This window comes from Zophobas morio, unplaced genomic scaffold, assembly GCF_036711695.1.
Source record: "Zophobas morio isolate AGI-343-1 ecotype UQ-CSIRO unplaced genomic scaffold, CSIRO_AGI_Zmor_V1 ptg000024l, whole genome shotgun sequence".
In the NCBI taxonomy this organism is placed as follows: Eukaryota; Metazoa; Arthropoda; class Insecta; order Coleoptera; family Tenebrionidae; genus Zophobas; species Zophobas morio.
In genome coordinates, this window is record NW_026972129.1 from 10379581 (window position 1) to 10402377 (window position 22797).

Consider the following 22797-nt stretch of genomic DNA (forward strand, 5'->3'; position numbering starts at 1 on the left):
ACTGAAAATTTGCGTACTACTCCTCAAACTCAATATCGCGCGTTCCTATATTTAATAATACATATTAAAATAATAATTATCAAAATAACAACCACTTAACCAAAATAATATTGAAACGTTTTGAGGAGACAAAATAAATCAAATTTTACTTCCTTTTAACACAAATGCCTACATTTTATCTAACGCCGCTTATTCTGGTCAACCAATGGTCGAATTCTTTCAATGTATAAACATAAACAGTTGAAATTAAGCATGTACTGATAATATATTTTTCCCAATGGTGAATGCTTTAAATATAATGCAGTCCCTACCTCTGTGGACTGCGCCCCCGCGGTTCATAGGCTGCGGGGGTGTTATTTACGCCACTGGGTGCACTATAATCAGTCACATACTCAAATAGGTATTGATATCGGAAAATAACGTTACAGATCTTCATGTATAGTGATGTATTGATGACATAAAAGACGTAAGGGTACATGAATCGAATCAGGACTTGTTGCACCTGCATTTGAATAGTGTATAATAGAATACGAGTATACTGCCGAATAGTAACCAGATAAACTAGTATCACAAGTGCATTGGGGCAGTGGAGTAGGTGCACTGGCACACGCTTCTTAAAAAAGAAAACAAGCAAAAAAACTCGATCAAAAATCCTGTAGGTTAGAAAATGGATAGATATACTTAAGGTTATTGTGGTTACACAAAACAATACAGGAAATTGAAGACACACTTCTTAAAGGGACCGAAAAGCATTAAAAAATAACACGTCATCTTGTTTTATAAAAACTCGTAGAAGGTTATTTAGATATAACTTCCCTCGAACATCGGCGACGCCATTTGTGTTAAAAGGAAATTAAAATTGATTCATTTTGTTTCTTCAGCGCAGATGAAAAACTAATTAATTAAGCACACTCGTTTTTCCCCAAAAAACTAAATGTCAATCGTACACACTCATAAATTCGAAGAACATTTTTAAGCAAAAATGTAAAATGACATGATCATTTGGGGGAGGGGTGAATATATACGGATAAATTTTGATTAACGATTTACCAATAATCTTAAAATGTCTGCAAGATTTTACAGCAATCTGCTTTGCAATTGCAAAGTTAATTTGTGCCATTTTGTTATACAATTTTCATTTCTTTCCCAAAAATCTAAATGCCTAGGGTAAAAACTCAACACGGATTCATAAATCACACATACTGCAGTTTATTTTATAAAATTTAAAGATTATTATTCGACAAAATTGAAACATTATTTTTAAATGATTAAGCCGTAAACGAATAAGTTTTAATTTATCATCCTTTCTGTAACCTTAAAATATTTGCAAGATTAAATAGTAAAATGTTCCAAAATTTTTTTACCGAAAAATCTGAATGTCTAAGGTAAAAACACGAACTCGTAAAGCACAAGTACAAGAGTATCTTATTTCCTAAAATTTAAATAACATTTACTAATGTAAATTTTGAAGATGACATTATCCCGTTGTTGGTGGGGATGATTAATCAGATTTTGGTTAACGTTTTGCCCTCTACAATACATCTACAATCTTCTTACAATGCGTGCCTATGAAATGCATCTGTCTAATCAAAATCCGTACCGTGGCAGACGGAAACGGGCACCTATTGTTTCGTACTCTAGGGGTCATATAAGGTCCAGAAAACATGAAAATAACCATTCGTCAGATGCCCCTATTACAATACATATTTACGCTTGGGAAGTAAAAACAGCAACTGTTGAGATTTATATACGGAAGGTAGCAAGTAAAAGAACAAATTATGTAACGATGAGAAGACAGGCTCGAACCAAACATTAATTCACCTAGAAAATGTAAATGCACACACTTGCAGTACATTGTTGGACTCAGGTATGTCAAAGTTCATAGAGCAAAAATAACTATGATTGAACCAATAACACATCAGAGTGTGATAGGTTAGCTTCGAATGATTTTACAATGTATTAATTTGTTTAAAGAAATCACCGATATAATGTAATTCAAATTATTCAAATGATGTTTTCTTTATTCCTATATATACCACGAAGACAAGCAAAGTATTACCGAATTTGAATATAATATACAAAATACCTAGGGGAACGGAGTCTAATAGTGGAAGAGGGTATACTATCCTCAAACATATTTGGCGTTTATGACTTCACACCAATTTGACTCCCATTATAATTCAATAGGCCGTCACAACCGGATGTCTTAAACCCGCTCACCGATACCTACCTGAAAAGACCTTTTCTGGTAAAAGCACAGGACAGGACTGAGTTTTGCATTTACCGACAACTGCGCCTTTCGAGTTTTTTATTTTAAGTAAAAACAAAGTAACTTTGTACTCAATCATTTTTTATTACAGCACAACTATTTACTTATTAACTACTACTGCTTATTTATTGATCGAAATAGTCACTGCATCACTCGACTCTTCTAAATTAATAATTAACGGTGTTATCAACCGTGCCCTGTACTGGTCTTCTTCTTTTGTGGAATGTCGTACACAATTGGCCCACATTTCGGCACTTATTTTGGAAGCTTCTTCCCTAATTATGTCAATTGTTGCACTACTAAATTTTGGTGCCGTATTATTCCTTCTTATATTATTTTTCATTTGCGACCAGATTAGTTCGATGGGGTTAAATATACAATGGTACGGCGGAAGTCTAATCACCCTAAATCCACGATCTCGCGCCATAGCATCTATTTTATATTATTTCTCAAATTTTCGAGTGTGTAACACTTCTAATAATTGTGTCTTTGTGTAATTTTCTTCAAAGTATAAATCATGTTCTGTAAGGAAATTTTGAAATTTGAAAATTTTAACAAACAAAATTACTCTGAGTCCGGTCCTTCGCGTCTCGACCGTCCCTGGCACGCCGAAAAGGTCTTTTCAGGTAGGTATCGGTGAGTGGGTTTAAGACATCCGGTTGCGACGGCCTATTGAATTATAATGGGAGTCAAATTGGTGTGAAGTCATAAACGCCAAATATGTTTGAGGATAGTATAATAGTGGACCTCGATGACACAATTTTTGATATTGGCGATAAAATGTTGACATACGATGTGAACTACTCTTTACTATTAGCTTGTGGTCTGTATAAAAGTTAGAGCAGATAAGTTAATTTTTTTATACTTAATATCTTATTCAAACACATGCTTGTATTTAAACTTCATTGTCAAACCTCCTTCTATTTTAACAAATAGTTGTATTCTCGAGAACTGTTAAATCGCTGCTTCATAAAATATTCAGAGATCAAACCTAAAACATTGAGGTTATGTTTGAGCCAGGTAAAGTGGAGATACTTAAAGGCATGTTCACAATATCCTGTGTCCATAATTACCCTCCACACTGCCAAATTGTGGGGTAATAGTGGACACAAATTTATAAAGTAGTTTGGTAATAGTTGACATACAAAAAAATTTGCTTTTCTTTACAGAAAGATGCCGAGAATTTATACGAAACAAAATAAAAGAGTAAATTACTCATTAAATGTTTTAAAGCTTGCATTGGCTGAAGTCAGAAGGGGAAGTACCTTACGAGATGTCTCGGAACGATATAACGTCCCTAGATCAACACTGGGAAAGTACAGAAGTATCAGAAATTTAGACAATTTACACGTAGGAGCAAAGACTTTTGTTGCTCAGATTACGGAAATGAACGAATCAAAAAATATCTATAAGGTGTCATGCTTACGAATCTACAAAGAAAAAAGAAACGTTTATATATTTCCAGTAGTTCCTGATGTCGTGGACATAGGATTAGAACAAATCGTGTCACTTCTACCAAAACCTGACATTGTTAGGGGACGTTATATTTTTGATGAAACTTTAGAATTTGGTTAAATCAATTTTTTTGAGTTATTTGTTTGTTTAATAAAAACTTTAGAAAATATTTGTTTAGTTTTGTTCACATTTGAAAGGTTTTTGTGCCAAAGAGTTAAATTTAAATTGCAATGTTATTTTTTAAAATTTGAAAACGTTATTACTTCTTTAAATAAAAAGATATTCAAATAAATAAAAAACCAAATTAATTGTAGACTTTCCTATAATGTCCCTTATTAACCACAAATTTGATATATTACATATAACAGTGATTTTGAATTTGGTCTACTATTACCCCCAGGGGGAAATAGTGGACAAAAAATTATTTAAAAAAAATATTATTTTTTTTGTTTTAAGTGATTTTAAACTGTTACTTAAAAACATGCAACATCTGATCTGTTTTATTAACCTATTTTTTTTAATAAATTGTTTTTTGATTTTATTCACTCATTAAAGAAAAAAAAAGCACTTTCGTCCACTATTAGACGTAGTGGCCACAATTACCCCTCCTCCCCTACAAAAAGAGATGTTAAAAAACGAAAAGTTGTTTAGGTGACCAAAATAAATACAAAGAAAACAAATTTCTGGATTTGAAGCTGGAATGTCCGGTAATCACTTACGTGTATACTTTGACTGCAACTATCGACTTATTTATTTATTCACGCCTGTAGAGCAAAAGAAATGAATTACAACATTTTCCAACTAATGGAATAATGATGAAACAGCTTTAGGAACCTTAAAGCAAAACTAAGAATGATTCACCAAAAGAGTTTATGAAACCGACCATTTAATAAATTTAATTACGTTTAGTTTTTTGGGGCAGATTTTGCAAATAAAAGAAAACTGGTCTATTCATTAATAAACTAAAAATTGTGGTCTTGAAACTATAAACGTATATGTTTATATACATTAATAAATTATTATTATTATTAAGGTGTAAATAATACGATGTGAATATAATACAAGTATTTATAGCTCAAATACAATAATTGTATATCTTTGCTCTCTTATGTGTAAACTAATAGGTCAACTCAACCTGATACACACTTTCTTAAGGATATTGCACCACAAATTTGGTATGTGTATCAGGTCCACTCTGTTTTTAGCTGAGCAAGTCCCACTCTATGCATATGCTCGAAAGGATAATTATAACATAACCATCAAGTTTTTCCACAGTGGTCTATCTTCTATCAACTTTTTTCGAACAGAATAGCACAAGTCAAGTATTTCTGGTATAGTTTTTGTCTTTATATTGACGTAATCAAGTTGATATTTTAATATTTAATTAAAGAAAAAAATATTGAAATGAGAGTATCACACATTTTTATTACCTTCAAAAATGCAATAAAAATATACTTAATACAGCAGTACTTAATAATAAATAGTTATTATTCAATCAAATACTGAAAGTTCTCCACTCACTTTTAAACATGTGTAATTGGGCCCTATTTATAACCCTTCGAATAGTGCGCACATCTTGATTTAAATGCTGACATTATTTTTTTATTCATTTATCTAAATTTCTAGGGTTGTACGACGTATAAAATAAGTCCAGGAATATGTAGGCCACCGAATATTTTGACTACGGCATTCATTGAATGTAACCTCTTCTTGTGGGCTTATTTAAAACAAAGATTTGAAAAGTCAAAAAGTCAAGTGATATTTAAAATAAGTACTAATGGGACGTAGAGCTTTTTTCGACATTTGAACCATTACGGTTTATCATCAAGTACTATTCAATCTCATATTCTAGTTACACTGTATAATCTCTATAAGTAAGAGTTAACACCCCCTTAGCCCCAAATTCCAGGAGGCCCAGTCCGTACAAGTGTGGACAATATGAAATATCTTTAAAGTAGACAATCAACGAGAAAAAATGTAAACATTTTCAATTTCTCAGTACATGCTTAACTTTGACACTTGGACTACTAGCACGTTCAAATTGCAAGCAGCAGCGGTTGAAAGAAAATGAAATTTGATTAATTTTAGTTACAATTACTTAGCAAAACTATAAGTTGATGGCCAAATTTTGATTCACGATTTACCACGTTTGCAATACATACCCGTAAAATATTTGCAGGATTTTACAGCGCTCGGTTTTTACAATCCCAAAGTTAAATTGTAATATTTTGATTTTTTCCCAAAAATCTAGATGCCGAGGGTAATTTATTAACATAAATTTTGAAGGTGACGTCGTCCTATTGTTTGTGGGGATGATTAGCCAAATTTTGGTTGGCGTTTTACTATCCACACGATATTCCTAATACACACAAAATTTACAATTGGTCCAGAATCTGTCTAATAAAAATCCGGGCAGACAGACAGACGGAAACGGGAGACTTATTTTTTCGTACTCTAGGGATCATGAAACGTTCAGAACACATGAAAGTAGCTAGTCGTCCAATGGACTCGATTACAGTACTAGTTTACGCTCAGGAAGTAACATACTAATCCGCATGAAAAAAAAGTTGATTGTCACTGTCAAAAAAACTTCTAAATTAGTCTTTGCATCAGAGTATGGTACACATTTTCAGATCATTTAATTTCATGTAAGATAATTTATATTTGTATTGTTAATTGTAGAGATAAATATGTACATATGTAGGTGCAAATACCAAACTTTATCACCCGGTATACATATGACATGTACTGTCGTCAAATAACGAAGAGAGTATTAGACAAATATTGAACGAAGGAGGAAAATGAGTGGAGCAAAGTAAGGAAAGGACTGCAGTTATTCGCAGACTTATTAAAGACTGAAAAACAATTGGTCTGAAGTTATTTAGATGGAACCCTTTCTCGCCCCTACAGCACAATTAATTGAACAACAAGTCTAACTTCTTAACATATACCGGGTGTCCCACGTAACACCTTCGGGCGCAATAACTCAGGTATTTTTGAAGGGATTTTTATGAAATTTAAAACAGGTGTAATATAATAGGTAAAGATTAGGCTGATAACAAAAAACTATTTTATCGTACAAAAAACGAATTTTAACACACTCTTGTTAAAAATTATGCAAAATTGCGTTATAACTTTAAGCAAATAAAATAACGCCTGTGTGCGAAAAATTAATTAAACCACTGTTTTTGTTTACAAGAACTACTTTAATAAAAACGCAAGAATTAATTCATTTGTTTTTTAAATTTCATAGCGCTGTCGGTGCAAAACAATTGCCTGCGTCGCAGTTCAATTTTGTATACCCCTGACATTTTTGTCAAAATCTGACAAGTTATTGAAAATGGTTCACTTTTCTTTAATTATTATTAAAACAGAAATCATTTTAACCTACGGAAAATCCCGTACAGACCTAGATGAAACAATCAGGACTCTTATCGAACGGTATCCCGATGACGAATTTATCAAATTCAAAGTACACAGAATAATAAACTTATTTGAAGATACGGGAAGTGTACAACACCTAAAACGAGTGAAAAAAACAAGGTGTTTTTAATACACCTAGCAAAATTATTTCCATTCAAATTAGAATTAATTCCTGAACCTAAAGCAATTGTGCACCTTCGAAAAGGTTGTTGTGGAGCAACTCAAAATTAGTATTTTCTTAAAATTCATAAAATAACGCTTGGCAAACAGGTATCAAATTCCCGCAAGGGTGTCCAAAATGCAAGGATAGTAGTTTAATACTTTTTGGAATTTTTTGCGCAATAATTTATAGTTTTTTGTCTAACCAGACGGATTTCGAAGATGAATTTTTGCATATATAGTATTTATTTTTCATGTTTAATCAAGTGATGCAAAACTTAATTAATTCAAAATTAAATTAAGCCATCGAAAATTTACTTTTTCAATATAATTATTATTCTCACCGGTCCATATTAATCATCACCTATCAAAATATCTACAATTCAAATTTCATAACAGTCCGTTCAAAAATACCTGAGTTATTGCGTCCGAAAGTGTTACGTGGGACACCCGGTATACGTTAAAATTCACAACAGGGGTGAATTCTAAAGCTACGGTAAAACAGTATTGTATTCTCAAAATTTCAGGAAAATGAAATAAACTAATTTTTATTTATTCAACAAAATAAATCACTTTATTTATTCATTTTTCTGGGACCCTGTGTATACAAATCTAAAAAATATGGGCATATAAAGAAAATACAGTATAAAACGTGCCATTCTCTATCTCTACATTTGACATGAGATTTACTTGGAAAAATACAAAAAACGTCATCAAGTTTTTGGAAAGGATAAACAGATAAATTCTGATTAGCGATTTACTATGTATTACCTTAAATCCTGTGTAAAATAATAAAATCTGAAAGTAACCGATTTTGTAGTTTCTTACATGAACTATAACATTTTGTTATACAATTTAGAACTTTTTCCCAAAAATCTTCACTGATAAACTATAATTTCAAATGTAAATTCACGATTTACCACGCTTACGATAACTTTAACCTTTTGCAAGAGTTCAGAGCATTCGGTTTTGCAGTTTCTAAGTAAAGTTGTAAAATGTTGTTATACAAATTTGATTTATTCTTCTAAAAATCTGGATGCCAAGAATAAAAAATCAAGAGGGATTTATTAACCACAGGTCTAAAAGTGCACTTTTATAAAATTTAAAAATTTTATAAAATTCTGATATAACGTCATTAAATTGTTGATAGGGATGATGAAACAAATTTTGATCACCGTTTTAACATCTATATCTTCGGATTTTAATCAAAAAATATTTCTTTTCCTACAAATAACGAGCATTCTCTAACCATGTTTTGGACCAATGATGACAAGATTTTTTGTGCTGATTTTTATATAAATAAAATTGTTATAGCTTGCATTGTTTTTGGCAGAATTTAAATATGGAAACGACGGTGTTCAAATAACTTCCATAGCCGAAAGGTAGACCGACAAACGAGAATCGTAAGTTCGAATGTTGCTTGGTGCTGAACATTTTTGTCTTTCCTTTACATTTTTTTTACATTACTTTATTTATTTCTAAAATAAGGTACGCATATTTTAACAGTTACCTTAAATTGGGTACTCTAGCTCAAAACTTTGCTGTATTGAAAAAACATGCGCAGATAACCCACTTGTCAGCGACAAATGACAAGCAATAATATGGACTAACCGTTATCGATAATTATAAAAAAATCCCTAGGTTGTTGTACTGATTCGGCAATTTTTGGTTTCTAGCCGTTAAAGACCTACTGATGCGAGCCAGAGGTACAAAAACGAAATTTTATAAATTATCTACACAAAAATATTGGACAAATGAAGAATCGATGGATTACACAGGTGTACAAAGCAAACAGAGTGACTATGTGAAGATTCGAAGAGACAGACTTAAATAAAAAAAATTAACTAACGCAGGTAATGCAGAACTAATGTATATAATAATAACGGCAACTACTTGGCCTAGCTTAGAATAGTTTAGCAACGTAGGTAAGTCTTTAATAAAATAAGTCACCAATACAAAGTGTAATACAATCTAAATACTAGAAATCCAATGTTAAATTGACGATTATAAAGTTCTTAAAATACCCAAGGGGGATGTGAAAGAAAAGAAAACGGTTTAGTTTTAGTATAGACGATGAAATTAAAAAAGATCCATAATAATGGAAGCAGCTATATGAGGATTTGAAGAAACATCTGAAAAGCTTCTATTAAAAAGTAATTTGCACACAAAATGCACCTAATCGTACGGGAAAAAAATAATATTGGTTTCCTTGCTGTCGATAGTGACTGTCGATCAAATACACTAGCCCACAAAAGTATTTACCTTCCAGTATAATTTTTCAATAATTGCGAATTACTTTTTTTACATTTGTCCTTAATTTATTATTTTGATATTTGTAAACCTATTTATCAGTGACAGTAGTTTTTCTTTTCCTTGATATTCTTAAGAAAATGCTTTTATCATAACGTATGAATTTGCTGTTATGTTAGTCATTTTACTATGATCTATATATTTGAGTAAACAATTTTGGTGATTTCTATGATGTTTTTGAAATTTGTGTGGGAGTTTTAATATAGTTACGGTGAAGGAAGGTGATCAACGAACATTAAATAAATTAGTGGAAAAATTACCAAAAATTTGTGTAGTCCTCATTTAAAACAAAGTTGGATAGACGAACGAAATATTTGAATAAATTACGTGTTGTTAGGCAATATAATACAATATCCTGTGAATTTTGTTGTTTAAATAACGAGCAGTTTACTTTAATTATATTTGTTCAAGTAGGTAGGCAAATACTTTTGAGCGGTAGTGTATCTATTCAATACCTAACCTGTTTCATTCCGTGACCAAAAAAAATTACAAAAAGTGGAAAACTCAAATGGGTATCTAATTCTACATTAACAAATTAATGTCCGTTTTACTTTTGGAAACATGTGTTTGAAGAAAATACGTGTAAATGCATTCGGTTTTTGAATAATGTCAACAGTTAACCTGAACGGTTGGTTCAGTTTCGCCTACGGCACAGCTGTCAAAAAGAAGTTATGACTATCAAGAGTATCGTGATGACGTCTAGTGTGCGGGTTTAAAAATTTCCGAAGCCGAACCTGTTTTATTCCGTAGACAAAAAAATGCCAAACACAAGTTATACAACGTCGCTGACCAGACCGGGTTGGTGGCATAAAAGACGCAGGCGCACACGGATTCGATAAATAAAGGCTCGTTGCACCTGCACTTGAACCTGACCTATAATAGAGCATGCTGTCTAGGGGTAGCCTAGATAAACTAGAAATAGAAGCGCACTGGGTCAAGGGGGAGGATGCACAGGTACCTTTTCCGCAAAAACGGTGCAAAGGAGAGGCGCCGTTCCAGCGGGAGCGTCGCGGGAAAAGGGAAAACAAAGCGCAAGACACTCGGTCGGAGGTTGGGTTAGGGCCCCGGGAACGGCACCGGGCGTAACCTACGACAAGCCGAGAGCCCGGCGCTAGGTTCCTCCGCGTCCCACTAACATGGATTCGTCGTCGCGGCAACGTCCAGCAGAAACAAAAGTGAATCGGCGACGTTGCCGCGGCTGACGGCTCGCCGCCCGCGATTTACCTCCGGAGCTCGAGAAAGGCACTTGCAGGTCCACGCTGTCGGTGTCGGGGGCAGCGTCCAGGTCCACCTCGTTGACAACGACGGCCGTCGGCGCCGAGCTGCCCTCGCTCTGGCCCCCAGAAACGGCAACAGGGCCGGGAACGCTCATGCTCCTCGTCTCTTCGTGCATTGTTTATCCGAATACACACTTACGCCGCGATGATGACCGCTTCCACCACGCTTCAGAGCCTCCCGGAGCTCTGACCTTCAGGTGCACGCCAAGGTTTCACAAATATCTATTTCTTTGGGCGATTTAAAAATCGAACGTTGTCGAAATGTAGGTCTGTAGGCCACTTCGCTTACACTTTGCATTCAGACAGACATGACTGACGACTCAAGCCGACAACCGTGTTCATAAACTTTCCAAATGGCCCGATTCGCGCCGCCCGCGCCTCCCGGTCGCCGCCGCCGGTTCCACCCCTTCGGATTAATTCGTGCTAGTTTTTTGCCGGGGGTTGCAGGCGGAAAAACGGCCGTTTTTCGCCGCTTCGGTGCAGCCGACTTTCACGATTTAAGTAGGTCAAAGCTGATTATAAATTCTGTTACGTCTCTTCGCGTTGCATAACATTGATTCGAATTCAGTCATCGCTCTGACAATCGATATTAGCGGGCTGTTTCGTTTAAACAGATAAAATTATGCGAGAATTATTGCTCCTTTGATAGGAATTCGACTAGTGGAGCACGACGCATGCGTCATTGGGCTTCAAATTTCGGCGCCACAAGATAATGAAAACGAAAGTGTGTCGGCAAACCTCAAATACACGGTGCACGTGCGTACGAACATGGAAACGGGAATTTGTTTGTTACATTTTCAACGTCGACTACTTTAATTTAACATTCCTGCAGTTTATTTTAAGATAAGATCATCTATTCCGCAGAACGATTTGTTTTTTACCTGAAAGTTGGAACGCTATGGGGTTTTAAATCGACACATGTACACATATTATCCTAATCGTGATTATAAACACATAGTAAAACAATTAGGAAATTCTATTTTGAAATAACAAAATATTTCACATTCTCTAGAAAATTTTCGGCGAACAAAATTCATAACAATGATTGTACCAAATTCCAGTCCCTCTATAAATCAATTAAATATCCTTCAATATGTGTTTTCAAAACAATGTAACACTTCTGCAAACTAAATGTGATTATAAAGTGCAAAAAGAAATTTATTGAAACAGTCACACTCACCTGACACCTGCAGGCTTGTTTTATCCTTAAAGAACAAGAAAGAAATTTTCTACACCTAAGAATCTGTTTCAATTTGTTTTTAAATATTAATAGAAGTCTATAAATCTTATAAACATATATTAAAGAATAAACGTTAATATAATGTTCTGTACAAATATTTTTTATACAATTCGATGTAATCGCCACCGAAATGTCAAGGATTTTTAAGATTGTTTTCCTCGTTGGAGATGTGAGCGTCTTTTTGTTGGTTTGGTTCCAGTTACTTAAATTTGTTTTCTCCAAATTTTATATGTATTTTCGTATACATTTATTATTATTATTATTATATAGCGCCTTATACCAGTAATCATAATGTATATATGTATAAGTATAGTCACCTGTTTGTTAACTTTTGAATGTCTACATTTATTGTGGTACATGTGTATTTAGTTTTTACTTTTTTTAAAAATAAGGGAATTTGAAGTTAAGAAGAATCTACGAAAACATTTAAAACTCATCAAAAAAGTTATAAACTACAAAAAAGTTAGAACCCCAAGATGATTTTTCATTTCTGAAATAGAAGTTGGTACTTGGGAAAAATCCTGTAAATCATCTAAAAATTGAACAGCTTAAATGTTCACAAAAAAGAAAAAACGTTTAGAACGGTTCAAATTTCTATTAAAATTCACTGATATTCTTGACCACTAAGTCATAGACTACTCAAAATCGGTTATAAAATCGCCTAAGAATTCTAAATTTAACCACTTTCTGAAAAAAGAAAATTTACAAAAATATCAATATCTTAAAGTAACGAAAGAATTAATATCATAAAATGGCATTTCTGGACTAAGAATTCTTTAAAAAATACTTTAAGTCTCATATCTCAATATTATTTCAAAAATCAAATCCAAAAGTTGTAGATCACTCATAACTGGAAAAATTCTAATAAGAAGTTAGAAATCCTCCTTTGTTTTTAATTTGGCTCCAAAAGTAACAACATGGTTTAATCCATCCAGAAGTCAGAAATATCACACATCGATGGCATGTTAAAAATCCCAAATTTTTTAAAATACCATCACTTTCTTGAAAAGATGGTTCACAATATACTTACAGTTTAAAAACAATGCAATTAATTTACTTTCCCTAAAAACAGAATTATACTTTGCACTAATATCGTGTTCATAAAGGATATCGTAAACATTCATTTTTCTTTATCATGCAACAATTAGTCAATGAAACACAAAACTAAAATTATGAATATTGTATCCTACACGATTATTATAAAATATATTTGGTATAGTTATAAATATAATTTTTAATCCATATTAAGGAATTCTTTTACATTTGAAACGCAAAATCTAGAAATGAAATTAAAATTTTAAGGTTTTAAATTTTTAGGATTTATGCGCCACCTATAAAAGGAAGTGAGAAGCTTGTGTTATTGATGATAGTGTTCATGGAAACTGGAGGGTGCCATTTAAAAATAAGGACTAAGTAGGAAGGAAAACGGCACACGATGTAGAGTTACGTATTGTAGTCCATATTTTGGTCATTTTTTTAACCGGAAGTATTTCGTATTGTCATAATAGGACTTCTTATTTTGTTTTATTGAATGAGTATTTTGACTATTCTATTTATTGCGTGCGTCATTGGTGCCACATTAAAAGCGCAAAAGTTACCACTGTAATTCTCACCAATTCTCACTTTTTTACCTGACACATCGCATAAATTTCTTCATTTATATTCATGTATCTACCTTGGGAAGATATCACAACTTCAAAAATAATAAAACAAATATATATACATTTTTCACACAAAACAGACTACGAAAAAGTCCTTTAGAAAGAACATTTACAAAAAAATGCGTTCGTGGATTGTTTTCACTTTTGATGCAGTTACGTGTATAATTGATTGCATATATGTATTTTTTTTATTTGTTGCACTATTTTGCAGTAATATTTACTTAAATTACGCGTAACTTAATGGTATCTATAAGTTATATCTCAAAATCACATTCAATGAAAATACAATTTTTCGAAACATTTATTAAAATTGTAATTTTACTCGTAAAAATTTATTTTGTGTGATATAATCAAGAAAAAACTACATTTCACGCCAAAGTTCGAATTTTTGCTAGATACCAGACATTATAAACACACAATATGCAGTCTTTGTAATAGTACAAACTTATTACAGTTTTAACAATAATAATTAAAAAGTAATAACAATATTCAATAACAATAAATGATCGGTAGCTAGAGATTAGAGAATAATAGCAAACTAATTTGTATGCTGTAATTGTAGAATCTCGAAAGTTGTTTTGCTAATCTAATCAATGTATATCATTACTTGGTCTTAGTACCCGTAATGATAGAAGTCTTGCCTGAATGCCGGTCATTTCCGGGTCAGTGGTGGGTCATAATAATAGTTACGCTAGACTTTTGGGGATGGGGTGAGATTAGAGAATAATAGCAGACTAATTTGTATGCTGTAATTCTAGAATCTCGAAAGTTGTTTTGTTAATCTAATCAATGCATATCATTACTTGGTCTTAGTACCCGTAATGATAGAAGTCTTGCCTGAATGCCGGTCATTTCCGGGTCAGTGGTGGGTCTTAATAATTACTTTATTAAAGACACTAACGAAACAGTAGGTATTCTACATACTACTGTTTCGTTAGTGTACTATACTACTGTTCTATAAGTACTTCATGTTTCCGTATTTTTTTCTGTTTTCAATCATGGGCTATATTACTAAAACGATTAAAAGCAAAGTTAATTTGTTATTAATTTGTACCACATAATTTTTGAAAGAGGATTTTCTACATATGCTCACAACGGCACTCATCTTCATCAATTTGTTCCTTTCTATATGGCTCTGAAAGCACGGAATGGTCAGTTTCTGAATCATTGAAGTGTTGTGACTATTTGATTCTTTCCGTATTTTATCGCGAAATTCTTCTTCTATTATTTTTCGATATCTTTCTCGACCTCTAAAAAATATTTTTCAAAGTGCTGGTTGTGATGCAGTACTTGAAACTGCAATTGGAGAATTGCACTGATTCCTCGTTGTGGCCACTTCTAAAGAAGGACAATGTGACACTGAGGAGGTTGAAAATCAGCTTCGGAAAAAACATTTCGACCATAATGGTGAAATACCATATTTTTGAAAACCACACTACACATTTTCTGGAGTGGCTGCTCGACTCCAGACTTGATTCCAAATCTTGAGAAACGAAAAATTGTCAACATTTCCACTGTATGTAACAACATCTACGAATTTACCACCTGATTATGAAATATTTTTTAAATGGTAGAAAGACACTACGACCAATAAGAGGTTAGAGCTTTAATTTTTCTCACATATTTTGTTTTAAGAATTTATGTACGAGTGCTAAAGATCCTTTCGGTGCACCTGATTTTAAACGGTTTTGATCAAATCTTACAGCTAGGAATACCCACCTTAATGGGAAAGCATTTCCATCTGCACACAGGATATTAACTTGTGTGACAAGTTCACCTCTTTCTCTTGAGGTAAATGTGTACAACTTGTTTATTTCTTTTCCTTCCTACAATGTTAGGTATTTATGCAGCTATAGTGACCCCAGTTTCTTCCAGCTTATCAAAAAATCACTAGCAATGATTCTGTTAAACGCAACCATTTTTGGGAAACTAGTGCTCTTACGATTTAGATTGGAAGGTTTGGATTCCTTTTCATGTTATATGTGCTAAATATTACTTATTTTTTAATTCAAATGACATGCACAGGTTGATCTTTTTGATCACTGTTACAAATTATCAATTTAAATCACCGTGCTCATTATGTCTTTCTATATCGAAGGTAAATTTCCTTATATGTATTTTTAAGTACCATATTATGTTTGTTAAATTAATTTCATTATGAATATTCAGCTACATTTTGTGAAGGAAAGTCAACAAGTATTGCAGTTTAAGATTTTATTTAAAAAATAATTAATCTGATGGATGTAAAAGAATTTTGTGTTGTTCAAATAAATTAGAGAGACGGAGTATAAGCTCCGGCCCTTGATTGGTTAGAAACATTATGAAAATGATTGGAAAAAGATCGCAAATTCTGAAATAAAATTTGTACATCCAAAGTCATTATAAGTATAATGTGGGGACTTTCTTGTACATCCACTGGAATCTTCTTTGAACCTTGTTCTATTTAACATATACATATGTAAATGATATTAAGTATAAAGTTGGTTTACCTGAAACGTATTTCACAATCTGTACAAATAGTAGTTCAGTTTTATTACTTGAAATTTCTACATAGCAAGCAGAAAAGAAAATGAATACAATTTCGCAAAATGTGCACAACTGGCTGTGCGATAATAATCAAGTGTATTTAAATAAATACAAACGAAAAACTTGTAAACCTTTATAATATTGGAACAAAAAATCTTTTCCTGTAATACTGTGCAAAATCTTTAAGTTAACGTTAAAATCTTTTATAAATATCTAAACTAAATTTTTATTGCCATATTTTAAAGATTTAAAAATTAGTTTAATCTCCCTACACAGTTTATTCTACTCAAATACCTACATTGACCACTTTCTTTGACTTCACAAATCGTATATGTTCGACACGTTGCTGTAATGGCCAACCATTTTCTTAAAATTTAAAATAATATTATGGAAAATATTAAATAACTACAGCTTTTAATGTTACCCAGTATACAAGATGTTTACTAGATAAGCGGTAAACATACGAAAGGTTTATTTCTTGCGTTACTAAAAAAAATTGTTGTTGAATGATTTTCGGAAAGACGCTTTGTTTCGAAGATACGTGGAATAAATTTAAAGTAAAATTGTTCGATATCCAGACCTCAATTCCTTGGATTTTTATTTATGGACCACTTAACATTAGTGTACACTAATAAGAATATTTGAGAAATTGAATAATTGATGGCTGCAACACAAAAAGGAATAACTCTCACATATTCCAAAAAATTCGGCAGCCAATGAGAAGATTAAATGCATGCATCTTAGCTAATGGTATCAGCAGTTTTTGTAGATAAAGAAATAATCTTCACATGTAATATGAATTAATAAAGTATTATACAGGATGTTCATTTTTTCTGTTCACGCCTGAATATTTCTACATAGGCAACCCATTTTACGTTTCATAAACAGCTTTGATTAATTTTTATTTTTAAATAATAATGAACGCAATGATCAGAACCAAAATTATAACAAATTATTTCTGCCAGCCAAATATTTTCAATTTTCATTTGCTTTAAAATGTTTTCGAATTCTGAAAAAACAAACATGCTATTAATATTGGGAAACTGTGACAAAACTTTTGATGTTGCTGTTCGTTTCTGCGCCCGGTAATACCTCAATAGAAGAACTCCCTCAAATCAAGCGTTTCGAAAACCTAAAAAAAATTTACGAGAATTGGGCAGTTCAAAAAAAATAAAGTTAGAAATCGAACTGCAACAACGCCGGATAATGAAGCTGCTTGCTAATTGAAATTGTAGCAGAAAATCTCCATGTGAGTCAAAGACAGATTGCAAGATAAATGGAGATTAGTTTGGGTTCGGTTTTCAACATCTTAAAGGCAAACCGATTTCATCCATACAATGTGACAATTGTTCAACATTTAACAGAACGCGAGTTTATCCGATGGTTAGTGTTTTGCGAATTCGTGGGGGCTCAATTACGAGACAATCAACATTTTTACTTCCCGAGCGTAAGCAAAGGAAGTATTGTAATCGGGTCCGTCGGCCGACTCTCTACTTTTACGTTTTCTCGATCTTTCATGACCCCTAGAAGACGAAGAAATAGGTCTGCCATTTCCGTCTGTTTGATCCGTCTGTCCGTCTGTCCGTCTGTTCGTCGGTCCGTCTGTCCGTCTGTCCGTCTGTCTGCCGTCCCGGATTTTTATTAGACAAATAATCTCCGAAAGTACTGGAGCGATTGTTGTGAAATTTTGTACTTATATTAGGAATATCATGTAGACGGTAAAACGCTAACCAAAATTTGTCTAATCATCCCCACCACTAATGCGATGACGTCACTTCAAAATTGTACATAGTAAATGGGTTTTAAATTGTATAAAATAACATAGTCCTACACATGTAGTTTACGACTCCGAGTTGAGTTTTTACCCGAAACGTCCAGATTTTTGGAAAAAAATCTAAATTATAAAACAACATTTTGCAATTTAATTTTAAATCTGCTAACTCGAATGCTTTGAAATGTTGCAGATGTTTTAAGGTTATAAAGAGCATAATAAATCTTTAGTCAAAATATATTTGGTTATCCCCTCCAAAAACTTGATGACGTCAGCTGAAAAGTTTCCCGAATAAATCCTAGCTAAAATGTACAAAATATGATGAGTCTGTACTTGTGATCCATCACTTCATTCATATTTTTTGAATTTGCATATACAGGGTGACTCAAAAAAATTAATGAATGAGTAAATTTATTTTACTGATTTACTCAGGAACTACAAAACCGAATGGTTTGAAATCTTGAAGATGTTTTAAAATTATCATAAGCATGGTAAATTTTTGATCAAAATGCATTTGGTCGTCCTCCCTAAAAAATGTATGACGTCACCACAAAATTTTGTTTAATAAATCCTATCTAAAATGTACAAAATATGGTGAGTCTCTTCTTGTGATTTATCATTCCATTCAAATTTTTTTGGTTTGCATATACAGTGTGACTCAAAAAAATTAATGAATGCGTGAATTTATTTTATTGAGTTAATCAGTAACTACAAAACCAAATGCTTTGAAATCTTGCAGATGTTTTAAGGTTATAAAGAGCATAATAAATGTTTAGTCAAAATATATTTGCTTATCCCCTCCAAAAAATTGATGACGTTAGCTCGAAAGTTTGCCGAATAAATCCTATCTAAACTGTACAAAATACATATGATGACTCTGTACTTGTGATTTATCACACCATTCATATTTTTTGGATTTGCATATACAGGGTGACTCCAAAAAATTAATGAATGCGTAAATTTATTTTATTGATTTACTCAGAAACTACAAAACCGAATGCTTTGAAATCTTGAAGATGTTTTAAAGTTATCATAAGCATGGTAAGTTTTTGATCAAGATGTATTTGCTCTTCCCCCCTAAAAAATTTATGACGTCACCACAAAATTTTGCTGAATAAATCCTATCTAAAATGTACAAAATATCATGAGTCTCTTCTTGTGATTTTTCATTCCATTCATATTTTTTTGGATTTGCATATACAGGGTGACCCAAAAAAAATTAATGAACGCGTAAAAAAACTGATGTCTGCTCAAAAGTTTCCAGAATAAATCCTATTTAGAATGTACAAAATATGATGAGTCTGTACTTGTAATTTATCATTCCATTCATATTATTTGAATTTGCATATACCAGGTGACTCAAAAAAAAATAACGAATGCGTAAATTTATTTCATTGATTTACCCAGGAACTACAAAACCGAATGCTTTGAAATCTACTGCGAAAAAAAAACATAATAGGCGTGCAGTCGTCACGTTTCCGACAGCGAGGGAAGTACTGTCTAAACTCTTTAGACCAATTTTTTATTTAACGTTTTGTTTACGGATGAAGCCACATTTACCAATAATGGGTGTGTAAACAGACACAACTCACATTACTATGCGCAGCAAAATCCCCACTGGTATCAGGAAAAGCACTTTCAAGAAGTTTTCAAAATTAATGCTTGGTGTGGAATTGTTGGTAACCACGTCATTGGTCCACATTTTTTTGAAGGAAATTTAAACGGACCTATGTATCTAAATTTTTTAAAGAATATTTTACCCGAATTGTTGGAAAACGTAGAGCTAGACATACAAAGAATCATTTGGTTTCAAAATGATGGCGCTCTTGCTCATTATCAGAGAGACGTTAGGAACTATTTACATAGAGCGTTTGAACCAAGACCTATTGCTAGAGAAGAAGAGTACGCTTGGCCTGCACGGAACCCTGATCTAACGCCATTAGATTTTTTTCTTTGGGGGAAAGTGAAAAATGACGTTTATAGTGTCCCAATCGAAAATGAAAACCACTTACGTGAAAGGATAATAGCGTCATGCAATTCTATAATTCCCGACATGTTAGATATAGAGTTCGTAGAAATTTTGAACGTAGGATAGGACTTTGTGAAGATAGTGGAGGCAGGCATTTTGAACATTTCTGATAAATTCGTTTTCGTTCTAATCTGATCCATTAATAAATTGAGTATTAATTATTTCAATTTTGTCATTATTTGGCATTGACATCTTTGTTATTTTTTCCTGTGATTGCTAATTGTTTATTAAAAAACAAAAATAAATTGGACGAAGTCATCACTGGGGTGTATAATATGTTGCCTATGTAAAAATTGTCAGGCATGAACAGACAAAATGAACACCCAGTATATGTTTTTTCGAAAAGTTTTTTTCGCCCTGTCTTTTCAAAACAAAGCGTTTTTTAAAAAATCTTCCAAAGACGAAAAAGTTTTAAAATAAATCATGGAATAGCCCCCTGAACTTTTGCCGCATATTTAGTTTACACTCTGTATACAGATTTCAACTTTGTTGCAATATTTTTAAAAACAACAGTAATTTGAGTTACGGGGCATCTGTTCAGAGAATATCCGTCAAAACTACAGTTACGCACTCATTTTAGGACTTTAGTTAAAACAGTGTTCAAATTAGGTACGTAGGCTTTTACAGCTGAATAGACTATAAGGGACTCAAAAAGGAAAGCTCCACAATGTCACAATGTTTAAAAACAATTAAAGGTTATCTGATAAATAAATCTTTGGATAAGGATCTAGTAAAGAGCCTAACCAAGCCGAAGATGCAACCCAAAATACGTAGTATTACGTTGAACGGGTATTTAAAATCGGCGTGGAGAAAACTTAACAATTTATTCCTCAGTAACTCAAATTTGCACTACTAATTGCACAGCGATTATGTACAAAATAATTCCGGTTCGACAGACTCGACTCTAGTTCTCCCTTTGTCTGGACTTCACTGATTGTTCCCGATGGTGGTTCCCATTTAAATAGTCACGCGGTCATTCTCGACTGATCGCCCGTCACCGCTTCTAGGCTTATTCTGAAGCATCCATCGCGACTTCCGCTTCCAGGCTTTTCTTTAGCGAACGCCGTACGGCCGCCGTCACCGACGATGAGCCATTGATCATCGCTGCACATACTAGAAAACCCATAGGCGTCGTACCGGGGCGGGGTATGAGTTTATTTCATAACACTGCCCCCTCCTTAGTTCTGATCGTCCCGATCAGAAACGTCAACAGTGTCACTGTTGTACTTCTTGGGCTACCTAACTGAACAATCTTCATTTTGTCTTCGGCCCTTGTCGAATCCTGTAAACGACATCGTTGACATCGTCATGACCGTATATGCACCTTCCCAGTATGCTGATAAATTTGGGCAACGACCTTTCCTTCTTCGAGGGTTATAAAGCCATACCAAATCCCCTGCTTGGAATCCTATTGAGTTGTCACTAAGGTCGTAACTTGTCTTCATTCTACCACTCGCCACTCTATTCTCGTGGTGCAGCGTTTCATAAATGTTCGGCAGCTTCTCCTGTAGGCCATCGTCGTAACCTTTGACCTTCTTCCTATCCTTGTTCCTTTCTTCGGTCACTGGGAGGGGACCCGCTATGTCTCATGCAGTTCTTCCAAAAGGAGAGTCGATGTTGTGTTGTTGCATCAGCCCTCTCGCCTTAATCTTCAGTCGTTTGACCGCCTGACAGGTCGTACACTTCTTGCACCAGTTCTCAATGTCTTCTCGACAACGGACCCAATAAAATCTTCCCCTAACTTTAGAGAGTGTCTTGTTTATTCCAGAATGGGCACCAGAACCTCTGTTGTGCATTTCTCGAAGTACTTCCTTGGTTCTAATTGCCGGAACCACCAACTGCATAGTGACATGCCTTCCATTCGGACTTTCCCGGGCTTGCTTAAGCAATGCGTTTTCGACATGCAAGGAGTCCCATTGAGCCCATAACGTCTTGAAAGAAGGTGAGTCGTCTGATACTTCCGACCACCCAGGTCGTTCTGTCTTATCGTCTTTTCATCTGAGGAGCGGCCCAATATCCTCGTCTTCCTCATGGTCCTTTCTACACCGAGCTCTAGTCCATTCATCATCTTCTACGACTGCTTTCTTCCTGTGGTTGAACGATGTTTTGCTCTGCTCAACTTCGTCTCAGTGTTTGCAGTTCTTACAAGCGATCAATTTTACAGACTTCGCTTCAGTACAACACTGATTCAGCATGAACTCCTCATTTACAAGACGTAGGGCTTCCTTAACTGGGTCAACTGTTAGTCCATGGCGGTTAATCAAATCCATTCCAAAAATGAAGTCATCTAAGTATCATGCTCGCCACGAGAGCCCGATGTCTTATTCTCAGCTGACCAATGTAGATTTCTACCGATGCTTCGCCCATGATCGGCGTCGACTCTCCAGTCACCGCTGTCAATCTGATCGTTTCGGGTATAGTTTCTATGTCTTCAGTTCTCACGAGTCCTCAACGTACAACTGTTACTTCAGCACCAGTATCGATGATGATTGCTGCTGGATTTTCATTACTCTTCCCCGGTAAAGTCCTCTGGCGAAAATTCTTATTTTCACTTCGCTGGCGACCTTATTCTCACCCGTGAACCCATTCCCTAGAATACTGACTCCTTTTACATCCCAGTGAGATTTCTGTTGTATTCTTCTTCTTGGAACTGGTAATCGAGAATACAATCACATTT

General features: G+C 33.8%; 1 protein-coding gene across 2 annotated transcripts in view; it reads right to left on the bottom strand.

Moving 5' to 3' along the window:
• The window catches only part of LOC135135097 (nuclear hormone receptor FTZ-F1), an 87099-nt gene extending 75877 nt beyond the window's left edge, over nucleotides 1-11222 (bottom strand). For both annotated transcript variants that reach the window (XM_064064082.1, XM_064064080.1), the window contains exon 1: nucleotides 10841-11222. In XM_064064082.1, the coding sequence (XP_063920152.1) occupies nucleotides 10841-11009 (169 nt within the window). In that variant the 5' untranslated portion in view covers nucleotides 11010-11222. The remainder of the gene's footprint in view (nucleotides 1-10840) is intronic.
• Between the last annotated feature and the right edge of the window lie 11575 nt (nucleotides 11223-22797).